The sequence below is a fragment of the Dermochelys coriacea genome, chromosome 14, assembly GCF_009764565.3.
Source record: "Dermochelys coriacea isolate rDerCor1 chromosome 14, rDerCor1.pri.v4, whole genome shotgun sequence".
Classification (NCBI taxonomy): Eukaryota; Metazoa; Chordata; order Testudines; family Dermochelyidae; genus Dermochelys; species Dermochelys coriacea.
In genome coordinates, this window is record NC_050081.1 from 14,961,006 (window position 1) to 14,981,379 (window position 20,374).

At 47.6% G+C, this 20,374-nt stretch overlaps 1 protein-coding gene and 1 long non-coding RNA gene across 3 annotated transcripts in view; one reads left to right on the forward strand and one right to left on the reverse strand.

Annotated features, from left to right (window-relative positions):
• The first annotated feature begins 1,594 nt into the window (after window positions 1–1,594).
• SLC16A5 (solute carrier family 16 member 5) overlaps window positions 1,595–20,374 on the forward strand; it is a 29,635-nt gene continuing 10,855 nt past the window's right edge. The window contains exons 1-2 of the mRNA XM_038371566.2: window positions 1,595–1,784; window positions 6,243–6,487. Coding sequence (XP_038227494.1) covers window positions 6,271–6,487 — 217 coding nt within the window. The 5' untranslated portion in view covers window positions 1,595–1,784; window positions 6,243–6,270. The remainder of the gene's footprint in view (window positions 1,785–6,242; window positions 6,488–20,374) is intronic.
• On the reverse strand, window positions 11,794–19,438 carry LOC119842868. 2 transcript variants are annotated; one of them, XR_005288826.2, is made up of 4 exons: window positions 18,352–19,400; window positions 17,827–18,066; window positions 17,384–17,584; window positions 13,776–14,028 (listed from the first exon to the last, which is right to left on the reverse strand). It is a non-coding gene; the product is annotated as an uncharacterized LOC119842868 (long non-coding RNA). The 2 variants fall into 2 exon arrangements; XR_006275761.1 differs by lacking the exons at window positions 13,776–14,028; window positions 17,384–17,584 and adding an exon at window positions 11,794–13,298 and having other exon boundaries at window positions 18,352–19,438.

Here is a 20,374-nt window from a genome sequence, read left to right on the forward strand (position 1 = left end):
TTTCTCAGACACTGCCTCTTTGGACGCTTTCCTACTACTAGCCTTTCTTCAGTCTTTTTCCTAGCTCCTTCCTGGACTCTGTAATAAGCAGCACCTCCCAAGGCTTCGCACCAGATGTCTGGCTCTTACCCTTGTGTCAGGGTCAGCCACAGGAACATGCTCTAATCCAACATCTTCCTCCCTAGGCTTCTTCCTTTCCCTGCAGGAGCCTTTCTGTTCTCCACAGGCTGCTCTGTTACCAAAAACAGCTACAGAGTTTATCACTCTCTTCCTATAGCCCTGGTCTGCTCCAGGCTTCCTCTCTTTATAGCTGCACCCAGCTCTAACCCAGCTGGGGTTCATCTTTAATTAGGCCTGGCCCACCCTCCATGTGCAACAGATGGATTAATTGGCCCCCCAAGCCCACCTCTGTTAAGTGGACACCCCATCACAGAGGTGCTAGAGTAGGGCATTGGTTCTAATGGACTTGTTTAGAGATATAGGAGCTCTATGGAGAGTTAGAAGCCTGCGATTTGGGAAAGAGGACACCTGGATCTTCAGATCACTTTAACACCCTCTAGTGAATGTTTTTGGGGAGACAGTCTCCAAAGTTCTCACTAAACACTGTTATTCCTGCTTCAAATAATCCTGAACAGGACCTCTGAATTCACAGCTCCTGCGACTGTAGCTTGTGGTTCTGGTCCTACTAGATCCAATGAGATAGGTTGAAGAAATGTAAATAATTTGACCCCCTTCCAAGCAGATCTCAAGACTATCAAAAGATGCCTGTGAAAATCCCTACCAGATCTAGACATCCATCTCCCCCTCAGTTCCCTCAACTGGTTCTGAGAAATCCTCAACAGATCTGGACTTTTCCCACTGGATTCAGTCATCCTGCTTTGACCATCCCATTCCCCCCTAACCTGTGACACTATTGCTTGGATCTATGAACATGTCATTGGTCCAGTAGTATCTCCTGCAGATCTTGTACAACCCGTTGTGAATCAAAACAGCTCCTGATTGTTCCAGTTCACACCCTCCACTAGACGCTGTGCGAGCACATGGTGGATCTAATAATTTCCCCAAAACAGCCAATTAATTTCCACCGGATCCCATGATATTCCTGGTCGATGGAACCTTTTCCCAACAAAACAAATGCATCCGATGAAGTGAGCTGTAGCTCACGAAAGCTTACGCTCAAATAAATTTCTTAGTCTCTAAGGTGCCACAAGTCCTCCTTTTCTTTTTTTGCGAACACAGACTAACACGGCTGCTACTCTGAAACCTATCATCCCCCACTGGCTCCCATGTGGTGCCCTGTGGATCTACCCCCTTCCCCAGAGCAACTGTGATCCTGATGAGATGAAATTACTTCTCAAAACATCTAGTGTGTCCCCGCTCCCCCCCTTAGTGATACCTAGAGGCTCTAACAATTTCCCAAATCTACCCCCACTCCGCCCACAGTGGATCTAACCTTTCACCAAGAGACCCAGTGCCCCTCTACCCCCGGATGCTGTGTAATCCCCAGTGGATCCAGTCCTCCCCACTGGATGAACTCACCCGCCCCTGAACTTCCCCCTCTAGCCAGAGATGTGCCTGCCCTGAGCTGCTCCGTCGGCTTGCAACCGCCGTGCCTCCTCCCTCGCAGGGCGAAGGAGAGAAGCCAGGACGGCCCTTCCAGGAGAGGACCGCGGGAAGCAGCAGGAGAGAGCCGCGGGTGCCCTCGGAGCGCTCCCCTCCTTCGTTCTCCCCCTCCCCGGGCTCTGGGGGGGAGTCACTCCGGATGGAGGAGCCCGTGTGAACAGGTAAGCGGAGCGGGCCGGGGAGGCAGGGGGCGGCCGGCCGGCCGCGGCAGAGCTCTGGGTCCTGCACAGCCAGAGAGCGGAAGGGAGCCCGGCTCGCAGGGCTGGGCGCTCCGCGAGCGGGCGGGGATCTCACGGTGACCGTCCGGCCAACAAGCGGGCAGGGGCCCCGGCTGGGATCCCACGCCCCGGGGGGAGCCGGGCGGCTCGGCCCCAGCGCTCTGCGGCGCCTCGCTCGGGGGTGCCCGGGGCTGCGCTCAGCGACCCAGCCGGAGAGGGAAGGCGGAGGGGTCGGGGGCGGCTTGCCGGCAGTGCCACCCCCTTGCTGCCGGGCCCGGTGGGGGGGCAGGCTGGGCTCAGCCCAGGGCGCTGCTCTCCCGGGGCATCCCCCCGCAGCAGGCTGAAGGAGGGAGCCCTGTCTGCCTGCTGCCTTGGAACTGGGCCAGGGCACTGCCCCCCACGAGGTGTGGGGCAGTCAGCGGGGACTGCAGCCAGGGCTTTGGGCAGGGACTGCCTGGGTGGAGGTAAACAGCCTCCTGCCAGAGTTTGGAGCCCTCGGGTCCAAAGCCCCTGTGGGCAGAGCCCCAAACAGAGCTTCCACTGGGCTCCAAAGTCTCACCGGAAACTCTCCTCTCCCAAACCCGACCGCCCTGACCCCCTCAGCAAGGGAACCAGAAACACCCCGGCACTGGAGATCTTGAGTGGAATTGCCCAAGGGCGCCGCACCTGGTCCTCCAGCCGGGTTTGAGTAATGCCCACAAAGTGGGGGCCTCATCCCTCCTAACCAAGTCATGGACGGGGCACTCTTCTAACCATTGACCTAACATTAATGACTGCAGAGGGAAGGCTGGATCCTCGTCTGCTGACAGCCCAGCCTTCCCCGGGATAACTAAAGGCAAAAGCACTGGAACTAGCCGTCTCGACTCTGGGCTTCGCCTTACACCAAATCTTTTCCTGCCTTGTCTCTCCCTTGCCCCTTCGCACAAGGGACTCACAGAGCAAGGGACTCAAAACTTCACCCCCCATGCTGCTCTCCCCACCCCACCCCACCCCACCCCACTGTATCCCAAGGAAGTGGCAGCACTGTTCCACCATCTTCACTGCCATAAACTGCCCATCAAAGGGCCACAGCTGAGCACCTAAAAAAAGACCTCCAGCTGTGTACATAGAATTAACCCCATTTTACAGATGGGGAAACTGAGGCACAGAGACCAACTGGTAGGATCATCGGGTCAGCAAAGTGGCAGAGCTGGGCCTGGAACCCATGTCTCTTGCCATTCAGTTATGAGCACTAATGACTAGGTCCTGCTATCTCCTACCTAAGAAAATCAAGTAATGAGTGGCTCCTGTTAATGCCCCTGGCAAAACTCTCATTGACTTTAATGGGATCAGAATCAGGCTTACAGGACAAAAGAACTTTGTCAAAGAAGTGGACAATATTCTAACCACAGGGGTAAAACAATGAAGTTTGCACAAGCTTTTCAGTCATCCTTGGAGGATGTGTTAGGCAACAACACAAAAGAGCGTCTGAGAATGCAACATTCCCCACAGGGGAAGAAGCACTGGATTTCATTAGCTACAATTCCAGCCATTTTGGCTACAAAGAAAACAAGCTGTGCTCTTCTGAACTTCACTCCCTTGGGACTCTTGGCATTTGACCCTCAATTGGCTATCAATTCACCTTCCAGTCTGGCTAAGAGTTCAGTCCATTTCAGAAAAAGAGCAGACAAGGGATTGGATGGCATGGGGAATTAGCAATGGGGAGAAAGGTTCAAATTCAGTAAAGATGAGCAATCCATCCGTGACTGACAGCTGGTCTCCTCAGTAGTTTACGTGGAAGGTGTTTGCTGGATTTCAGTTCAAGCCCTAGTGGAAAGGTATCCAGAATACATTTTTAAAAATCACTAATACAGGTAACCTTGACTAGCCCAAGATTGACTCAGCCATGGAGACCAACTAGCCTCAGTAATGGTCCCAACCTTGAACCATAACTGAGAGATAATGTGAAGGAACAGCTGCCTCTGGTGTCGATGCAGAAAGGCATAGTCAATGTCCAGGACTGTTAATCCAGCATCTTCTACTCTACTAAATTCACACACTAAGAAACACCTTTAACAAAGCATGAGACTGACACACTGCTAAATCCAGATTCTGCTCTTACACAAGGCTAATAATATTACAGGGGATAGCTGCCCTTTGTGCCTCAGAGGGGCTTAAGATGAACCTCAGATGTGGTCAAAAGAGATTATCGGCACCTGCTGTAGCATGCCATAGGTGACCAGGTGAATTACAAAGGGTTTCTTGCACTTTTCTCTAATGAGACACAGACTACTGGACTAGATGGATTTCTAGTACAATTCATGTGGTCCTAATGTGCTCATACTTACTGCTGTGATCACTTAATTTCCACAGGGAGAGTTAATACCAAGCTTTGTACAGCTGCGTTTCTTTTGTTGTTCCACTTGGCAGAGCCAGGTAAATTGGCACCAGAATGACCTTGTTTCCATTTACCTTTGTTCAGGCAGAAAGCAGCTGGCATGATACTGCGATCACTGGTATTCCTTGCATTAGTCAGTATAGTATAAGCAGAATGTCTCAGCATTTATTTCAGGGAGTGGCACATGGGCAGACAAACTAGTGAATCAGATTGCTGAGGAGGGAAACTTGGCCTGTAATGATGTACAGTAGATAGAGAAAGTGGTTGAAAGCTACAGCAGGTATGCATTGTAATGAGAGATTAATTAGTAGGCAGTGAGTATAAATAGGAAACCTGGTGGAACTGGGAGTGACAGGGATCATTAGCTGGACAAAACAGTCTGAGCTGTGTAATCAAGAGCAAAGACAAGTTGAACTGCAATGTTCTGGGTTGCTGTCTTTGGGTCTGTGACTACTAGGGACAGACTTTAGGCCATGAGCCAGTTAATACAGAGCGATTAGGCCATGAGCCAGCTAATACAGAGCGATTTGATCACACCAGAGGAAAAGACCATGAACCAATCAGTAGCATCATCTCTACCCAGCCACAGTGTACAAAGAATTAAACCGTATCCATCATCCCCAGGTTTGGTTGTATGTTATGTCTCAACACCAAAGCCTTCATCTGTTTGGAGCCCAGACAGTCTAAAAGAGACTCAGAGCGAGGACTATCTGTTTGTGGACACACTACCCAGCACAACAGGGCCTGAGATTCAAGCAAGGCTTTTAGTTGCTACTGTAATATACATGTTAAATAATAGAGAGTGAACTTGCCTACCCATTATATGTACGTACACACGCGTTAATCATTCATTTATAGAATGGCTATTCTGGTACCAGCCTGGTGTTTAATATGGACTTCCAGTTAACTAAAGTAAGGGGAAGGGGGCTTTGAAATGCTGAGCTAGACTAGATTATTCCATGAACTGATATAAAAAAAGGTTATTTTACAGGAATACAAATAAATCAAAATTTTAAAACCCAGACAAATCCTCAGCCAACAGCTAAACCAGATCACTATTTATTACAAGGCGGCACTATGGGCCCATGGCTAGAACCTCAGGCTGGGAGCCGGGAGACCTACATTTACATTCCTAGTTTTGCCAATATCTCCCTGTCAGACCCAGGGTAAAGTCATACACATTCCCTCTCTTTGTCTCAGTTTCCCCAGCTGTGACATGAGGATATTGATAGTGACCATCCTTTGAACAGTGCTTTGAGATCCACAGGTGAAAAGCCCTGTATCAGTGTTCACCATTGCACTGTGCCCTGAAGGTCGGGGCCTGTGAGCCCAACAGGCAGCCAAAGAGGAGCACACTTTTTGCAGGGGAGGAGTGGTTCTCAGGTGAACGTTTCATGCTGCAGGACCCAGAGAGATCAACCCTGGGAATCACCACCAAGAGTCTCCCATAGCCAGAACAGGGTGGCATGACACGCCTCACTGAGATTACCAAATCCCAAGCTGTTAAAGACTTTAACGATCATTGTTTGCAGCTTGAATTGTACCCAGGAGCAGGCAGAGGCTGCACAGAGGTGCCTAGCGCTGCTTGTCCTACTCAGCAGCACTATATATAATTTTTATTACTGTTGGTATTTGCATGAGCTTCCTTCCCCCCTTAGCATGAGTATTTTATGACCTTAGCTATCCTCAGCAAGGGGACTCTGTGTGCTGGAAGCAGGTGAAAGGGAAAACAAGCTCTGGGAGGGAGCTGGGTAAGACCAATTCATATCTCAAAGGGAGCGTGTTCAGGACTGTACCTGAACATGTTCAGCCTCTTGTGAAATAAAAGGGAAAGGTGGCTCGTTTCCCAGGCACTTTGGTGCCAGGATCCCGTGGTGAGAGACGGGAAGGTGTTTTGAGCAGTGTAATACAAGGCTTAGGAGGCATTGGTTCTCCTGGCCAGACAGAGCAGGTGACTGTGCTGTGACTCTCCTTGCATTGCTCCAAGTGCTACCATATGACTGCTGAGGTGATTTTTCAAACAGGTTGGCTTGGAAGGAGGTAGAAGTGGAAATGTCCCAAGGAGCAGCAGCACATGGGACTTCTAACGCTCAGGACCGGGGATGGGCCTGGATGGTCTTGTTGGCCACCGTGCTGCTTCAGGGGCTAACGCTTAGCTTCCCCTCTTGCACTGGGGTCTTCTTCACAGACCTGCAGCATGAGTTCCAAGCCACCAACAGTGAGACGTCATGGTTCCCATCCATCATGACAGCAGTGCTGCACGCAGGTGGTGAGTAAGATGCCAAGTAGCTGCCTTCAGCTTCCTCTCCTAGCTAAGCCAGTATACAGGGTTCATTTAGTTAATGAGCCTTTAAAATGTCATTAAGGTAGCTATATACTGGCAGTTTGATGGCTATGGGGATGGGGACCAAACATTGGCCTGCATGAAAGGAGTCTGGTGGGTCTCTCCAGCACTATTGGCCTTTTCTGAGCATCAAAGTAGAGAGGTCACAGGTTGAATGGGACATAGATGCTGAGCTCCTGTATCTCTCCAGCTCAGCCTTGAGGCACCTTGGCAGGGTAAGCCAGGTGCCAGAGAGACAAAGGCCTAAGAATCTTCTTCTCACCCTGTCTTCTCCAGAATGGGAAAAATGCATTTCCTCTTCCATGACAGTCCCTTGAATAGCCTAAGTCTCCCTCCATGTTTAAAGGGATGCTGAGATGTTTTTGCTAGACCCATATAGTCTAGATCCTCAAATACAAAACAATGGTGTTAAAAGCAACTCTTTGGGCTGTGATGCAAAACCCAGGCAGCTGCCAGTTACATCAGGGAAAGTGTTTCATGGAGCTGGGCTGATCCAGAGCTTCACAGAACCAAAGCAGTTTGTGGTCTTCTCCAGCTCTTTCAGACTCAGTTCATAGTGGTCAGGGGACCTTTATCTCTGAATTATGCGAGCCACGCTGAGCCACAGAGATTGGGCCAGTTCATCCCTGCTCGGAAGGGAGGTATAAGGGGTGTTTGGGTATCTTTTCTAAGTGAAGGCTGCTTTAGCTTCTGCCATGTACTTCCTAGGAGCCACACCAACAGAGGCTGGAGCAGGAGGTGCTTACTGGACATGATTTCCCAGCCAGTGTTGCCCACTTTGGGGGTTCCCCTGCTGTCGGGGGGCCCTCCTAGTGGAGGGGAAATTGTGACCATCTTGTGCCACCACAGGCTGGCAGACTTTCCACGGCTAGGGGCCCAGCAGCCTGGGACGCATTAGTGGAATCCTGCATAATCCAGGGATGACCGAGCCATATATGAGAATGTGAGCTCTGGCTGATATTTAGCACCCCAGAGCCAATGCTCAGTTTTCTCTAGCTCACTCCTTAGCCCCTAAAATGCTCTTTGGTCTCAGCCTTTTGCTTTGCTGGAGCTGCTGCCTCAGTAGAGCTCCAGGGCTTGAAACCTCTGGGGACTCTGAACTCTGCCCCTGTAGCAGGGGTGCAGATTCCACTGTGGCTGTGTGTGTGACCAAATGCCTGAGCATTGTCACTGGGAGTCTTTTCCAAAACAGGGATGTGATGCTGTGAAACAATCACCAGGCAGGCAGCTCTGCCACATATAGCCCCAGTCACAACCCTCACTACTTACTTGTGCAACTCCAGGCCTGAAAGCTGATCTCCTTTGCAGGAACACGCTTTGTATTAAAATGCTTATTCCCAGGCTGTGCAAGGAGTACAGCCATCCGCACATGATCCAGGGTTGGGAGGCCAGGGAGGGTGAGGAGCCATGGGGAAAAAGAAAGCTACAAGATTAACAGTTAGCAGCACTTAACATGATCAAAGAGCTATGTGGTTAGTAATTAATTAATCCTCACAGTCCACCGGGGAGGTGAGTATTAGTAGTCCCGTTTTATCAATGGAGGAATGGAGATCCCAAAAGTTTGAGTGACTTGCCCAACATGTAGTAAGTCAGTAACAAAGCTGGGATTAGACGTCACGTGCCATTTACTGAGTGCAGGGCTAGGAGTTCTTTATTCAAGTGTAAGCTGAGGGCTAGGCTTGTTGGAGCTACATTTTATGGGGCCAGAACAATCCTCCCTCCCAAAGACTCACTTCTACCCTGACATGTACAAGAAGGGACTCAACAAAGTGACTATTATGTCTATATGTACATACTTATCCTATAACCTCTTCCCAACTATGCTGCTCACGTGCCCTCACATCTTATTGCCATGACCTCTGCCCATCTTCCTCCACCCCCAGCCTATTGTTTTGTTGCCCTTGTTACGTCATGTCTAGATACAACGGTAAGCTCTTTGGGGCAGGGACTTTGTCCTTTAAGCTGTGCTGCAAGGTACTGAGCTGACCTGTAGCCACTATAAAATAAGAAATTGTATTCTATATCCTGTATAATATAATACACACAGCTATGCCTATATCTATGTGTATCTAATTTTATCTATAATTATATAACTGATATATGTACACCCCCAGAAATACTACACAGATAAAGCTGATCTATATAGGCCATGCAAAAACAAACAACAACAAAAAAAAAAAGACACTCTCTCTCCTGGTTGAATCATGGTAACTAGGTAACTACAAGACCAAAGTTTGAGTGTTTACGATCTCATTAGCACTCTGAGGACACGTGCTAGTTTTATTCCTCTGTTTTACCTAGCTGAAGAATATCATGAGATAGCATACTAAAATCATATGCGAAACAGCCATCCATTGAGTAACAGAAAACCAGGGAAGCTTTAGATGTTTAAAAGTCAAAAATCCTTGGTCTTACTTTTGGAGTCCATCAGTGCAACATGTCTCCCTAAGGGCCTGAGGAAACTGACCTGTAAGGAGAAGCTAAAAGAACAGGCGTAGCAAGCCAATGATTCACTGGTCCGGCGCCTCCTGCTAGTAGTCTTGGGAATTAGCTCTTTCCAGCCTTCAGAGCACCCTCGCAGGTTGGTGTCTCACCTGCCGCTGGCCCCTTTGTCCCTCCCAGACCCCGGTGCCCTTTTACCTTGGGGTGCTGCCCCATGGCAGAACACCCACACTCTGGGTCTCCCCATCCAGGGGAACCCCCAACCCTCTATCCCCATCTTGCCTCAGTGGCTACTGCCAGTCACCATCTAGCCCCCCACTCACTGGGGCAGACTGCAGTCTGTAAACCACTCATCACTGGCAAGGGGGGTTTGGACCTGCTGCCTTTGCCTATTGCCAGGTTGTCCCTCTGTAGCCCCAGTACCTTTCCTGGCCTTTAGCAAGGCCTGCAGCCTGGGAGTTTTCAGGCTGGAACTCCCCAGCTCCTCTGGCCTTCCCACAGCCCTGCTCCACTCTAGGTATCCAGCTCAGCTCCCAGGCAGCCAGATCCTTCTCTCTACTGCTAGAGAGACACTCTTCCTCAGCTCCTGGCTCACAGCCCTTTTATAGGACCAGTGTGGCCCGATTGGGGAAACAGCCACATCTTGGGCCATGCCCCAATCAGCCTAGGCTTTTCTCTCAACCCCAGCCCTCTCCAAAAGCTAGCTTTTAACCTCTTCGGAGCTGGGTGACTGTCCCGCTACAACGGGGCTTGGTGTGATCCTAATGGAGTTGCACCCATAAAACATCTGCCCATTCTGGCAGATCTTGGCTACAGAAGTGACTCGGAAGATTAAATAACTCAAAGAGAAATTAAAATGGTTTACGCTGAGTCATGGATTCATAATTACATAAAAGGGTGAAATGGTGCAAGGGAAAACGTAGGCTGGATGTCAGGAAAGATTTCCCAACAGTAAGATCACAGTGACTGATCAATTCCCAGTGGCAGCCCCAGCAGCTGAACTCAAACAAAACCCTCAGGGATGTTCTGGAGGGAACAATCTGTCGCTGGAAGGGGAGTAACTCCGGTCAGCTATTAATAGGTTTTTCCATCTTACTTTTAGATTCTGGTATTAATAAAGTACACATACTTTTTCAAGAGGGGAAAGTGAGCCGTCTGATTATTTGGATTGCTCCTAGAAAGGCTTAAGTCCTGGTGGGAGAATGCTACGCCTGCAAAACACAAGTTAGGAAGGCTGGCCTAGTGGTTAAGGTGCAACCGTAGGCCTTGGAAAACCTGGGTTCAATCCCTGGCTCTGCCACTGACTCCTTGGGTGACCTTGAGACAATCACTTAGGTTTTCTGTGCCTCGGTTCCTCCCCTGTAAAACAGGGATAATAGCACTGCTCTACCTTACCAGAGTGTTGGGAGGTGCTCAGATATCTCAGCAAGGGGGCCATAAAAGTATTATAGACAGAGGAAGGGTAGGAGGCTTCCAGTAGCACAATCCTGAAGAGCTGTGCCTTACACCTCCTGTGCAGAGTATGCTCCCTGAGCGAGCTGTAGCCTCTCACGGCCAGCACTGCAACTCCCCTGCCTGTGTAACCAGAGATCAGAATAGTACAGGTGTGCAAGGAAAACCCACTCCACCACCACCCTGGCCTCTGCACACTCAGGGTGACAACTAAAATGGGATCCATCGTGTTGGATTTCAAGACTCTTATGACCAGGAGAGGGAAAGAAAAAAAAAATCCAGCTGGCTCCAGAACTCCCCTGGAATGGAGTGTGTTTTGCTCAGCTCTCTGTGTATCTCTCTCCATCTGTCTCTCCTGTGATTGTTCTGTAAACAGACTATCTGAGCTGGTACTAGGGGAAAGGAGAAGAGCATGCTGCCTAGGGTTCAACATCTGAACTGTTTTCCTGGTTACACATGCATACCACCACCCCCAGTTCTGGTTAGAGGTAACACTTACAAACAAAAACCCCACAAAACACTGAGTCATGCTGATGCCAAGCCCTCATCAGAAGCAACCAGTTGAAAATGTACATGGGGTGAAAAAATACATGGCAGCTGACAACCAGGTGAGGCATTCAAAGGAGGTTGCACCTCAGTAAAAACAGCTGGATGCAAAAAATGTAAGGCACAGGTGCAGAAGAAGCCTCATGGGAAACTATTTCATTTGAAAAGGTATTGCTATTAAAGCCCTGTGGAGATAGTCAGACCAGTTCACACTGCTCCACCTAGATTGCACTGGTATCTGTAGCAGAGTAATATGTGTACAGAGGCCTAAATATTCCAAAGCGACTAGAGATTTTGACATGAGACACATGATTTCCAGAGGACAGGTACTTAGCACTTTCTGAAAGTCAGGCCCCGTCAAAGTGTCTCACCCAAAATCACTATAGTCACTTCTAAAAATTTAGGCCATAGCATTTTAAACATCCTTGAGTGTTAGTTCTAGTTATAACATCTTAGTATAGGAAATGCCTATTAAATTACCATACGCAGAAGGTGGGTTCTTGGAAAGTGTCAAACCATGTTGGATCGTTAGCAGCAAATCTCAAAATCTTTCCTTATTAAAATTAATCCCCTTTGTGTACAATATGGCCCAGAACTAAATGATCATCCTTTGGAATAGCACTAAATAATCAAATATTCATATATCAAAAACAACCACCCTACCAGAATTAGCAGATTCCAACTAGGGTCAGTGGTTTTCAACCTTTTTTCCATTTGCAAATCCCTAAAAAATTTCAAATGGAGGTAATCTTAGACAGTCTGCAGCCACCCAGGGGTCTGCAGCCCACAGGTTGAAAACCACTAACCTAGGTAACTGATACTTTGTCCCTGCTGGGATCAGAGATATGCTAACTAAAGCCATATTTAAACATATTCGTTAGCATGCAAGCATGGTTTCCCTACCCATTGGGGATGTAGGGATTATTGATTAGAGACTCATGTTATAAAACCATGGTAAAAAATGATCTCTGGGGACAGTCTAAAAATTTAACATGTTGGAAGGTAGCAGGGACTGCATTATAATACAATTTGACCTTGTTTGTGTAGGTGTGATCAGATTGCGTTATGGAATTCTGTTATTTACAGGACAGAAACATGGTTTTACATTTCAGGCATGTTTATCCAGAGAATGCCAACCCATCTTTCAACATGGTCCCCCGACATCTTGCTGTATGGATGGAACTTTAGGTCTATCCTGGTTCTCAAAAAAATAACTGCTCTCATCAATAGTCAGTTGGTGTTAGAATGCTGCTAGCAGAAACTGCATTTGAACAAGGTTGTAGTTAGCATGGATGGGGCCTTAAGGGTCAAATGTATCATAAGACACATTTACAATGTAAATCCACGTTGTGAGGTAGATGGGACTTAACTGCCCTTATCTCTGTTCCATGTACCCAGCCAAAACGAGCCAGATTGTAACGGAGTCCAGGGGCTGACCACATTATATCCAGGTTCCCAGCATGGCTGAGGTCGGTGGGTGGAATTTTCAGCTGCCACTGAAATCTCCATCACCGACTTCAACTGGAGCAGAGCACAACCTAATTCAGAAGCCCAACCCAAACCTAAGTAGACTACAGCCAATCTCAAACCCAACCCTAGCCTGAGTGTGTAGAGTTGTTTTGTACCCAACATCCCGAAATATAATAATCCAAAATATACACACTTCAAACTAAGGGCTATCTACGTGAATAATTAGTTTGCACCAAGCTGGGCTGTAAGTCTACCCCTCACTAACCTGCCACGGTCTAGCTATCCAGTTGCATCTTTGAAACAGGACTAGATCAAAGCCTGTTAAATTGTTCATATGCGCTTCACCAGGGTGTATATGCACATGGACAGTTAGACCCTGGCAAGCTAGTGTAGGATAGTTTCTTGCCCCAACTCACCCCATACCAATTGTTCACCTAAACAAGCCCTCAGTGATAAGAGGCTACTTAACCTGAACCAAGCCTGAATATATTCTCTGCAAATTACATCTGACCGACCCCAACACTTGTAATTGGGTCCGGGGCAGGTTGCACAGCAGAAGTAGGCCAATGCTGAGTGCTTTTGAAAAAAACAAAAAACCAACCCCTCGTAACAGAGATGAGGCCAAAGAAAAGGCAAACGAGGGGCCAGAGGCATCAGGAGTTGGCAGGAGAAGCAACCCTCCGGCAGAGTTGTTCCAAAAAGAAAAGAAAGACAGGACCATAGAGCTCAAAGGTTTCTCCTGACACAGATGGATACCTTCTTCTCTCACATCTGGAAACAGCTGAGCATTCCATGCACTGCCCTCCATCTGTGCACACAGCATCTCCTGATACCAGTGGGAAAGAGCACAGGGCCCACTGGCTTTAAAAGGCTCTCTTAGACCAGGCACAGAACTAATGTCAATCTCTATCCTGATGTGCACCACGCAAGATGTTCCCAACAGGATCTGGATGGAAATACCATTGCTTTTATTTTCCCCGACTACAAACAAGTGTTTCATGGGAGCTCAGGACTACAGTGCAAAATCAGAAAGCCATCCAACTGATAAGGAAAGTCTAGCCTCATGCTAATTAAATTTACTCTCCGAAGACTAACTCTGGGGCACTTCATAGGACATTATGTAACCAGTAAATTACAAGCCAGTTGTGGTTACTCTGCATGCCAGTCAGTATTTCTCCATTTCAGCCTGGGGTCAGCTACAGTACAGAGGGACTGGCTTTTGCCTTCCTTACACTGGTGTGAAGCAAGAGTAATGCAACTGTATTCAGTGGAGTCAAAGTGGTGCGACATCAACGTGCAAAGAGAATCAGGCTCAGAGTGAGTGTGTGTGGCTTTTGTTGTGCCTTTCCACCCTTGTTGCACTGATTAAGCCCTGCTCTACCCCTACAATATAGGCCAACATGAATTCTATGCTGGTCAGTGGAGTGAAAAAGCCATACCGTGAACACCGGACCTATGCCAGTGTAACCCCCCCCCCCCCCCGACGTAGACACAGCAAGGTTGACAAAAACAGTCTTCCATCAACTTAGCTACCATTGTTTGGTGAGGCAGGGTTCCTACAGCGATGGAAAAAAAAAAAACACTTTCTGTCACTGTAGGCTGCATCTGCACTGCAGGGTTACAGCAGCATAGCTATGTTGGTATCATCCCCATAGCATAGACATAGTCTTTGAATCTCAGGGTGTCGGAGCACTTTCCAGAGATGCTCGTGAACAGCCTGGCCAACTCCGCAGCACCCCCTCGTGACCTCAGGTCACTCTGCCTCGTTTTCCCCACTTTACAGGATTCTTTCAGCTTGATTGAAAGAGAAGGAGTACTTGTGGCACCTTAGAGACGAACAAATTTATTAGAGCATAAGCTTTCGTGAGCTACAGCTCACTTCATCGGATGCATTTGGTGGAAAAAACAGAGGAGAGATTTATATACACACACAGAGAACATGAAACAATGGGTTTATCATACACACTGTAAGGAGAGTGATCACTTAAGATAAGCCATCACCAGCAGCAGGGGGGGAAAGGAGGAAAACCTTCCATGGTGACAAGCAAGGTAGGCTAATTCCAGCAGTTAACAAGAATATCAGAGGAACAATGGGGGGTGGGGTGGGAGGGAGAAATACCATGGGGAAATAGAAAAGGAGTACCCGTGGCACCTTAGAGACTAACAAATTTATTAGAGCATAAGCTTTCGTGAGCTTTGTGTAATGACTCATCCATTCCCAGTCTCTATTCAAGCCTAAGTTAATTGTATCCAGTTTGCAAATTAATTCCAATTCAGCAGTCTCTCGTTGGAGTCTGTTTTTGAAGCTTTTTTGTTGAAGGATAGCCACTCTTAGGTCTGTGATCGAGTGACCAGAGAGATTGAAGTGTTACCAGCACTCCCAGCTATCTTCGAGACACCACCGATTTCCTGAGGAAACTACAGTCCATTGGTGATCTTCCTAAAAACACCATCCTAGCCACTATGGATGTAGAAGCCCTCTACACCAACATTCTACACAAAAATGGACTACAAGCCGTCAGGAACAGTATCCCCGATACTGTCACGGCTAACCTGGTGGCTGAACTTTGTGACTTTGTCCTGACCCATAACTATTTCACATTTGGTGACAATGTATACCTTCAAATCAGCGGCACTGCGATGGGTACCCGCATGGCCCCACAGTATGCCAACATTTTTATGGCTGACTTAGAACAACGCTTCCTCAGCTCTCGTCCCCTAATGCCCCTACTCTACTTGCGCTACATTGATGACATCTTCATCATCTGGACCCATGGAAAAGAAGCCCTAGAGGAATTCCACCATGATTTCAACAATTTCCATCCCACCATCAACCTCAGCCTGGACCAGTCCACACAAGAGATCCACTTCCTGGACACTACGGTGCTAATAAGCGATGGTCACATAAACACCACCCTGTATCGGAAACCTACTGACCGCTATTCCTACCTACATGCCTCTAGCTTTCATCCAGATCATACCACTCGATCTATTGTCTACAGCCAAGCGCTACGATATAATCGCATTTGCTCCAACCCCTCAGACAGAGACAAACACCTACAAGATCTCTATCATGCATTCCTACAACTACAATACCCACCTGCTGAAGTGAAGAAACAGATTGACAGAGCCAGAAGAGTACCCAGAAGTCACCTACTACAGGACAGGCCCAACAAAGAAAACAACAGAACGCCACTAGCCATCACCTTCAGCCCCCAACTAAAACCTCTCCAACGCATCATCAAGGATCTACAACCTATCCTGAAGGACGACCCATCACTCTCACAGATCTTGGGAGACAGGCCAGTCCTTGCTTACAGACAGCCCCCCAATCTGAAGCAAATACTCACCAGCAACCACACACCACACAACAGAACCACTAACCCAGGAACCTATCCTTGCAACAAAGCCCGTTGCCAACTCTGTCCACATATCTATTCAGGGGATACCATCATAGGACCTAATCACATCAGCCACACTATCAGAGGCTCATTCACCTGCGCATCTACCAATGTGATATATGCCATCATGTGCCAGCAATGCCCCTCTGCCATGTACATTGGCCAAACTGGACAGTCTCTACGTAAAAGAATGAATGGACACAAATCAGACGTCAAGAATTATAACATTCAAAAACCAGTTGGAGAACACTTCAATCTCTCTGGTCACTCGATCACAGACCTAAGAGTGGCTATCCTTCAACAAAAAAGCTTCAAAAACAGACTCCAACGAGAGACTGCTGAATTGGAATTAATTTGCAAACTGGATACAATTAACTTAGGCTTGAATAGAGACTGGGAATAGATGAGTCATTACACAAAGTAAAACTATTTCCCCATGGTATTTCTCCCTCCCACCCCACCCCCCACTGTTCCTCTGATATTCTTGTTAACTGCTGGAATTAGCCTACCTTGCTTGTCACCATGAAAGGTTTTCCTCCTTTCCCCCCCCCGCTGCTGGTGATGGCTTATCTTAAGTGATCACTCTCCTTACAGTGTGTATGATAAACCCATTGTTTCATGTTCTCTGTGTGTGTGTGTATATAAATCTTTCCTCTGTTTTTTCCACCAAATGCATCCGATGAAGTGAGCTGTAGCTCACGAAAGCTTATGCTCTAATAAATTTGTTCGTCTCTAAGGTGCCACAAGTACTCCTTTTCTTTTTGCGAATAAAGACTAACACGGCTGCTACTCTGAAATCAATCAAGCTGCTAAAACTTTTTTTGGTTTAGCTACAACCCCTCCATGGGGCTAGATTTATTAAAACAAAATCATTCCCAAAATATAGAGTTTTAAGTTGCCCATCAAGTTCATACTCCCAGCCTTTCACTACCTTAAGCCCTTTCCCTGAAGGCTCAGCATTCTCTCCTGGGGCGTACTCCCTCCCAGAAGTCTCTATAATCCCTCACTCCCACTTCCCTCTCATTGTCTCTCTCCCCAAGCAATACCCTCCACCCAGCTTCCTGCTGCTCTTTATAGGGAGAAAATCAGCTTCTCCATACTCAGCTGATTTTACTAATTAAACCACACACCCCACCCCAGGTGCAGCAGGCAGGGCTAATTGGATAGAGCTGGTTGACTTTAGGCCTCCAGCCCTTAAAGCAGAAGGCCACCCGATTACAGTGCTTCAAGCATCTGTTACAGCTTGTTCTTTCTCCCTTCCTTGTTCTGCCCAGCTCATACTAGCGGGGGGGAAATTTACCCCGATATGTTTACTGCAAAAGAAGGAAACAAAATCATGAGGGAACTAATCGACCCCTAGATACTCCTTACCATCCACTGGCTTTGTTAAGAAAATTCATGCTCAGGAGAGTTGTATGAAATTAAGTCCTCCCCAGTAATAAATCCTCATTACCTGTTGGTCATGTCGGTTACTCCTCAGCAAACTTGCATAAGAATTTTTAACACTTACTGTATGCATTGTGACCTTCCATCAATGCCACTTCAGTAGCCACAATGGTCTTCAATGGATGACCAGATGGAAGAAGATGGAAGCAGTACAGAGGCTGCAGCTTACATAGGATGCTATGGGCTGCCATGAGCACACCACCATCGTACTGTTGCATCTTCCAAGTCTCCTAGTCCGATTCTGGTGCTGATACAAGGCCTTGATCTACAATAACATCAACAGGCAAAGACTTAGCTATATCAGTGATATCCAGCATCTCCATCCATGGCCTGCCAGGACAGCTGTGCTGCCTTGGGACAATGCAGGATGAAGTGGGTGGGAACTGATGGTAGGTTGTCCTCATTTGAGCACAGCTGTGGAATGAGCTACCAGAGGAAATTACTGATAAAAAAAATCTGACATTTTAAAACACACAGTAAGACTCACCTTTTTGATAATTTACTCACCATAACTGGAAAGATGCAAATATGCATTGGCTGAGGCTTTCAAAGCTGAACATGGAATGGGGCATCTAAGACTGCTAGGCAGCTCTGCAAAAATGCTGCTAATGTATATGCCCACAAGCAGAACATTCTAGAAACTGGGAAGAGCAGAAGACTCACTATGTTCACAACAGACCTTGCCGCACAGATCTAATTCATCCGTGCAATGCTTCCATGGACCACCAATGGGCACTATGGAAACCCCTATGGGAGAGAGATCAACAGATAAGAATATTGTTTGAGATCTCTAAAATGATCCTTCTATCAGCCAAGTTTGTCCCCATGTTTGGAAACTCTTAACAGGTTGGCCCTGCCCAGATTTGCTGTTCCTCAAGGTTTGTTGATTTAAGCAAACATTAACCTTGCCTGCACTCTGGTCTGCTCTAACCCCACTGTGGGGCTGCAGCATTCCACTGACTTCAGTAGAACTACGCCCATCAAATTATTCCAGCTTTGCCCTAATATAAGCAAAAGTAGAATTTGACTCACAGTCTCCATCAGTATTGCCCAGCACAGCAGATTGTCTTGAGCAGCCTCTATGCACCAATCACTAATCTTGTGATTTTTTTTTTTAAGTTGTTTTCTTCAAGCCCTTCCTTACTACTGAGCTCATGAGCCTTTATGAGACTCTCAGCTTTCATTTAAAAAAAATAAATAATAATAATAATAATAATCTCTAGCTTTTATGGTTGCAGAAAAAAAAAAAAAAGCTTGAAACATGAAGAAAACACATTCTAAAGGCTCAGAATCCAAAAGGCAACAACAACAAAAAACTAACATGCTTTTTTTGGTTTTAATCTCATGATTTTTAGGCAAGTCTCATGGTTTTAGGGGGCTGGATTCATTAACTCTGCATGTTTGAGGTTGGCTAATCTACACCACCATCCTGTAAGTTCCCCACTCAGAAATAAAATTCCACCCTCAGTTTGCTGACCCGACGAATGACCTTTTCAAAGGCTGATTCAGCCATGAACAGGTGAAGTTCAAGCAGATCAAAATATAGGCAGCTGCAGCCTTCATTTTAATCAAACTCAGCTGTTTGCTTGACAATTGTGGATTTTGTTTCAAATAGCAAATTGTCTTAGGTCACAAACATGAGCCAGGTTATTTTCCACTCTGATCAGATGCTGATGCTTGTGACCATTTTAGATTTGCATATGTAACGTTATATTAAAAAAAAAAACAATTGAAAATTGGGCCTCATCTTAGGAACAAAAGAGAAACTCTAGCATCTCTTCCTCTTCCACTAGAACACAGGCCCTTTAAACAAAGGAGCATGTTCCTCCCCAGCAACTTGCTGGCATGTCACTGCTATTCTTACCCAGCCCTAAAGAGAAGTGATCCAAATTTGCAATGCAAAGGGCTAGATTAGCAGTTTACCAGGAGCCTATGAGATACCCCAAAACTACATAAGTTTACATGTACTTAACTGACCACATATGCACACATCCAAACTTGCTTGTGCACAGAGGTAGCTCAAGACAATTGGCCACCCTGGGTGAAACTTCAGTGTTCTGCCCCCAGCTGACCCTCTTGGGAGTTCATGGCAGATGACCCAGTACCTCCCCTGCTGCTGTCACCCGCACTCCTGAACCTCATGCAGCCGGGTCGGAGGCTGATGGGCCAGATCCTGGCCTGAGGTTGCAGAGGTTGATGGGCACCGGTGACAGACCCCATGGGATGGGAACAGTCTGAAACCAGGGCACCGGCCGAGGGCAGCTCCTAGCTTGTAGAGCCTGGCCCCTGGATAATGAGCAGCACATATTCCACCCCACCCCACAAAAAGCCACCCAGGCTGGGGGCACTGATCCCCCTTATAAAAGGGGTGGCAGACTCCTTCCTACTGGATAGAGTGGGGGTCCCTGTATCCCCAGCCTGGCCCCACATCCAGCTCCACAGCTTGGCCCCCCCATATCACCAGGCCATCAGCCGGGCCCCTGTACCCCACCCCCTGCACTGTGCATCCCCAGCAACCCCCACACCTTTCCAGATGAGCTCCTTTTTGTTCAATATCTTCATAAATGATCTGGAGGATGGTGTGGATTGCACTCTCAGCAAATTTGCGGATGATACTAAACTGGGAGGAGTGGTAGATACGCTGGAGGGGAGGGATAGGATACAGAAGGACCTAGACAAATTGGAGGATTGGGCCAAAAGAAATCTAATGAGGTTCAATAAGGATAAATGCAGGGTCCTGCACTTAGGATGGAAGAATCCAATGCACCGCTACAGACTAGGGACCGAATGGCTCGGCAGCAGTTCTGCGGAAAAGGACCTAGGGGTGACAGTGGACGAGAAGCTGGATATGAGTCAGCAGTGTGCCCTTGTTGCCAAGAAGGCCAATGGCATTTTGGGTTGTATAAGTAGGGGCATAGCGAGCAGATCGAGGGACGTGATCGTTCCCCTCTATTCGACACTGGTGAGGCCTCATCTGGAGTACTGTGTCCAGTTTTGGGCCCCACACTACAGGAAGGATGTGGATAAATTGGAAAGAGTACAACGAAGGGCAACG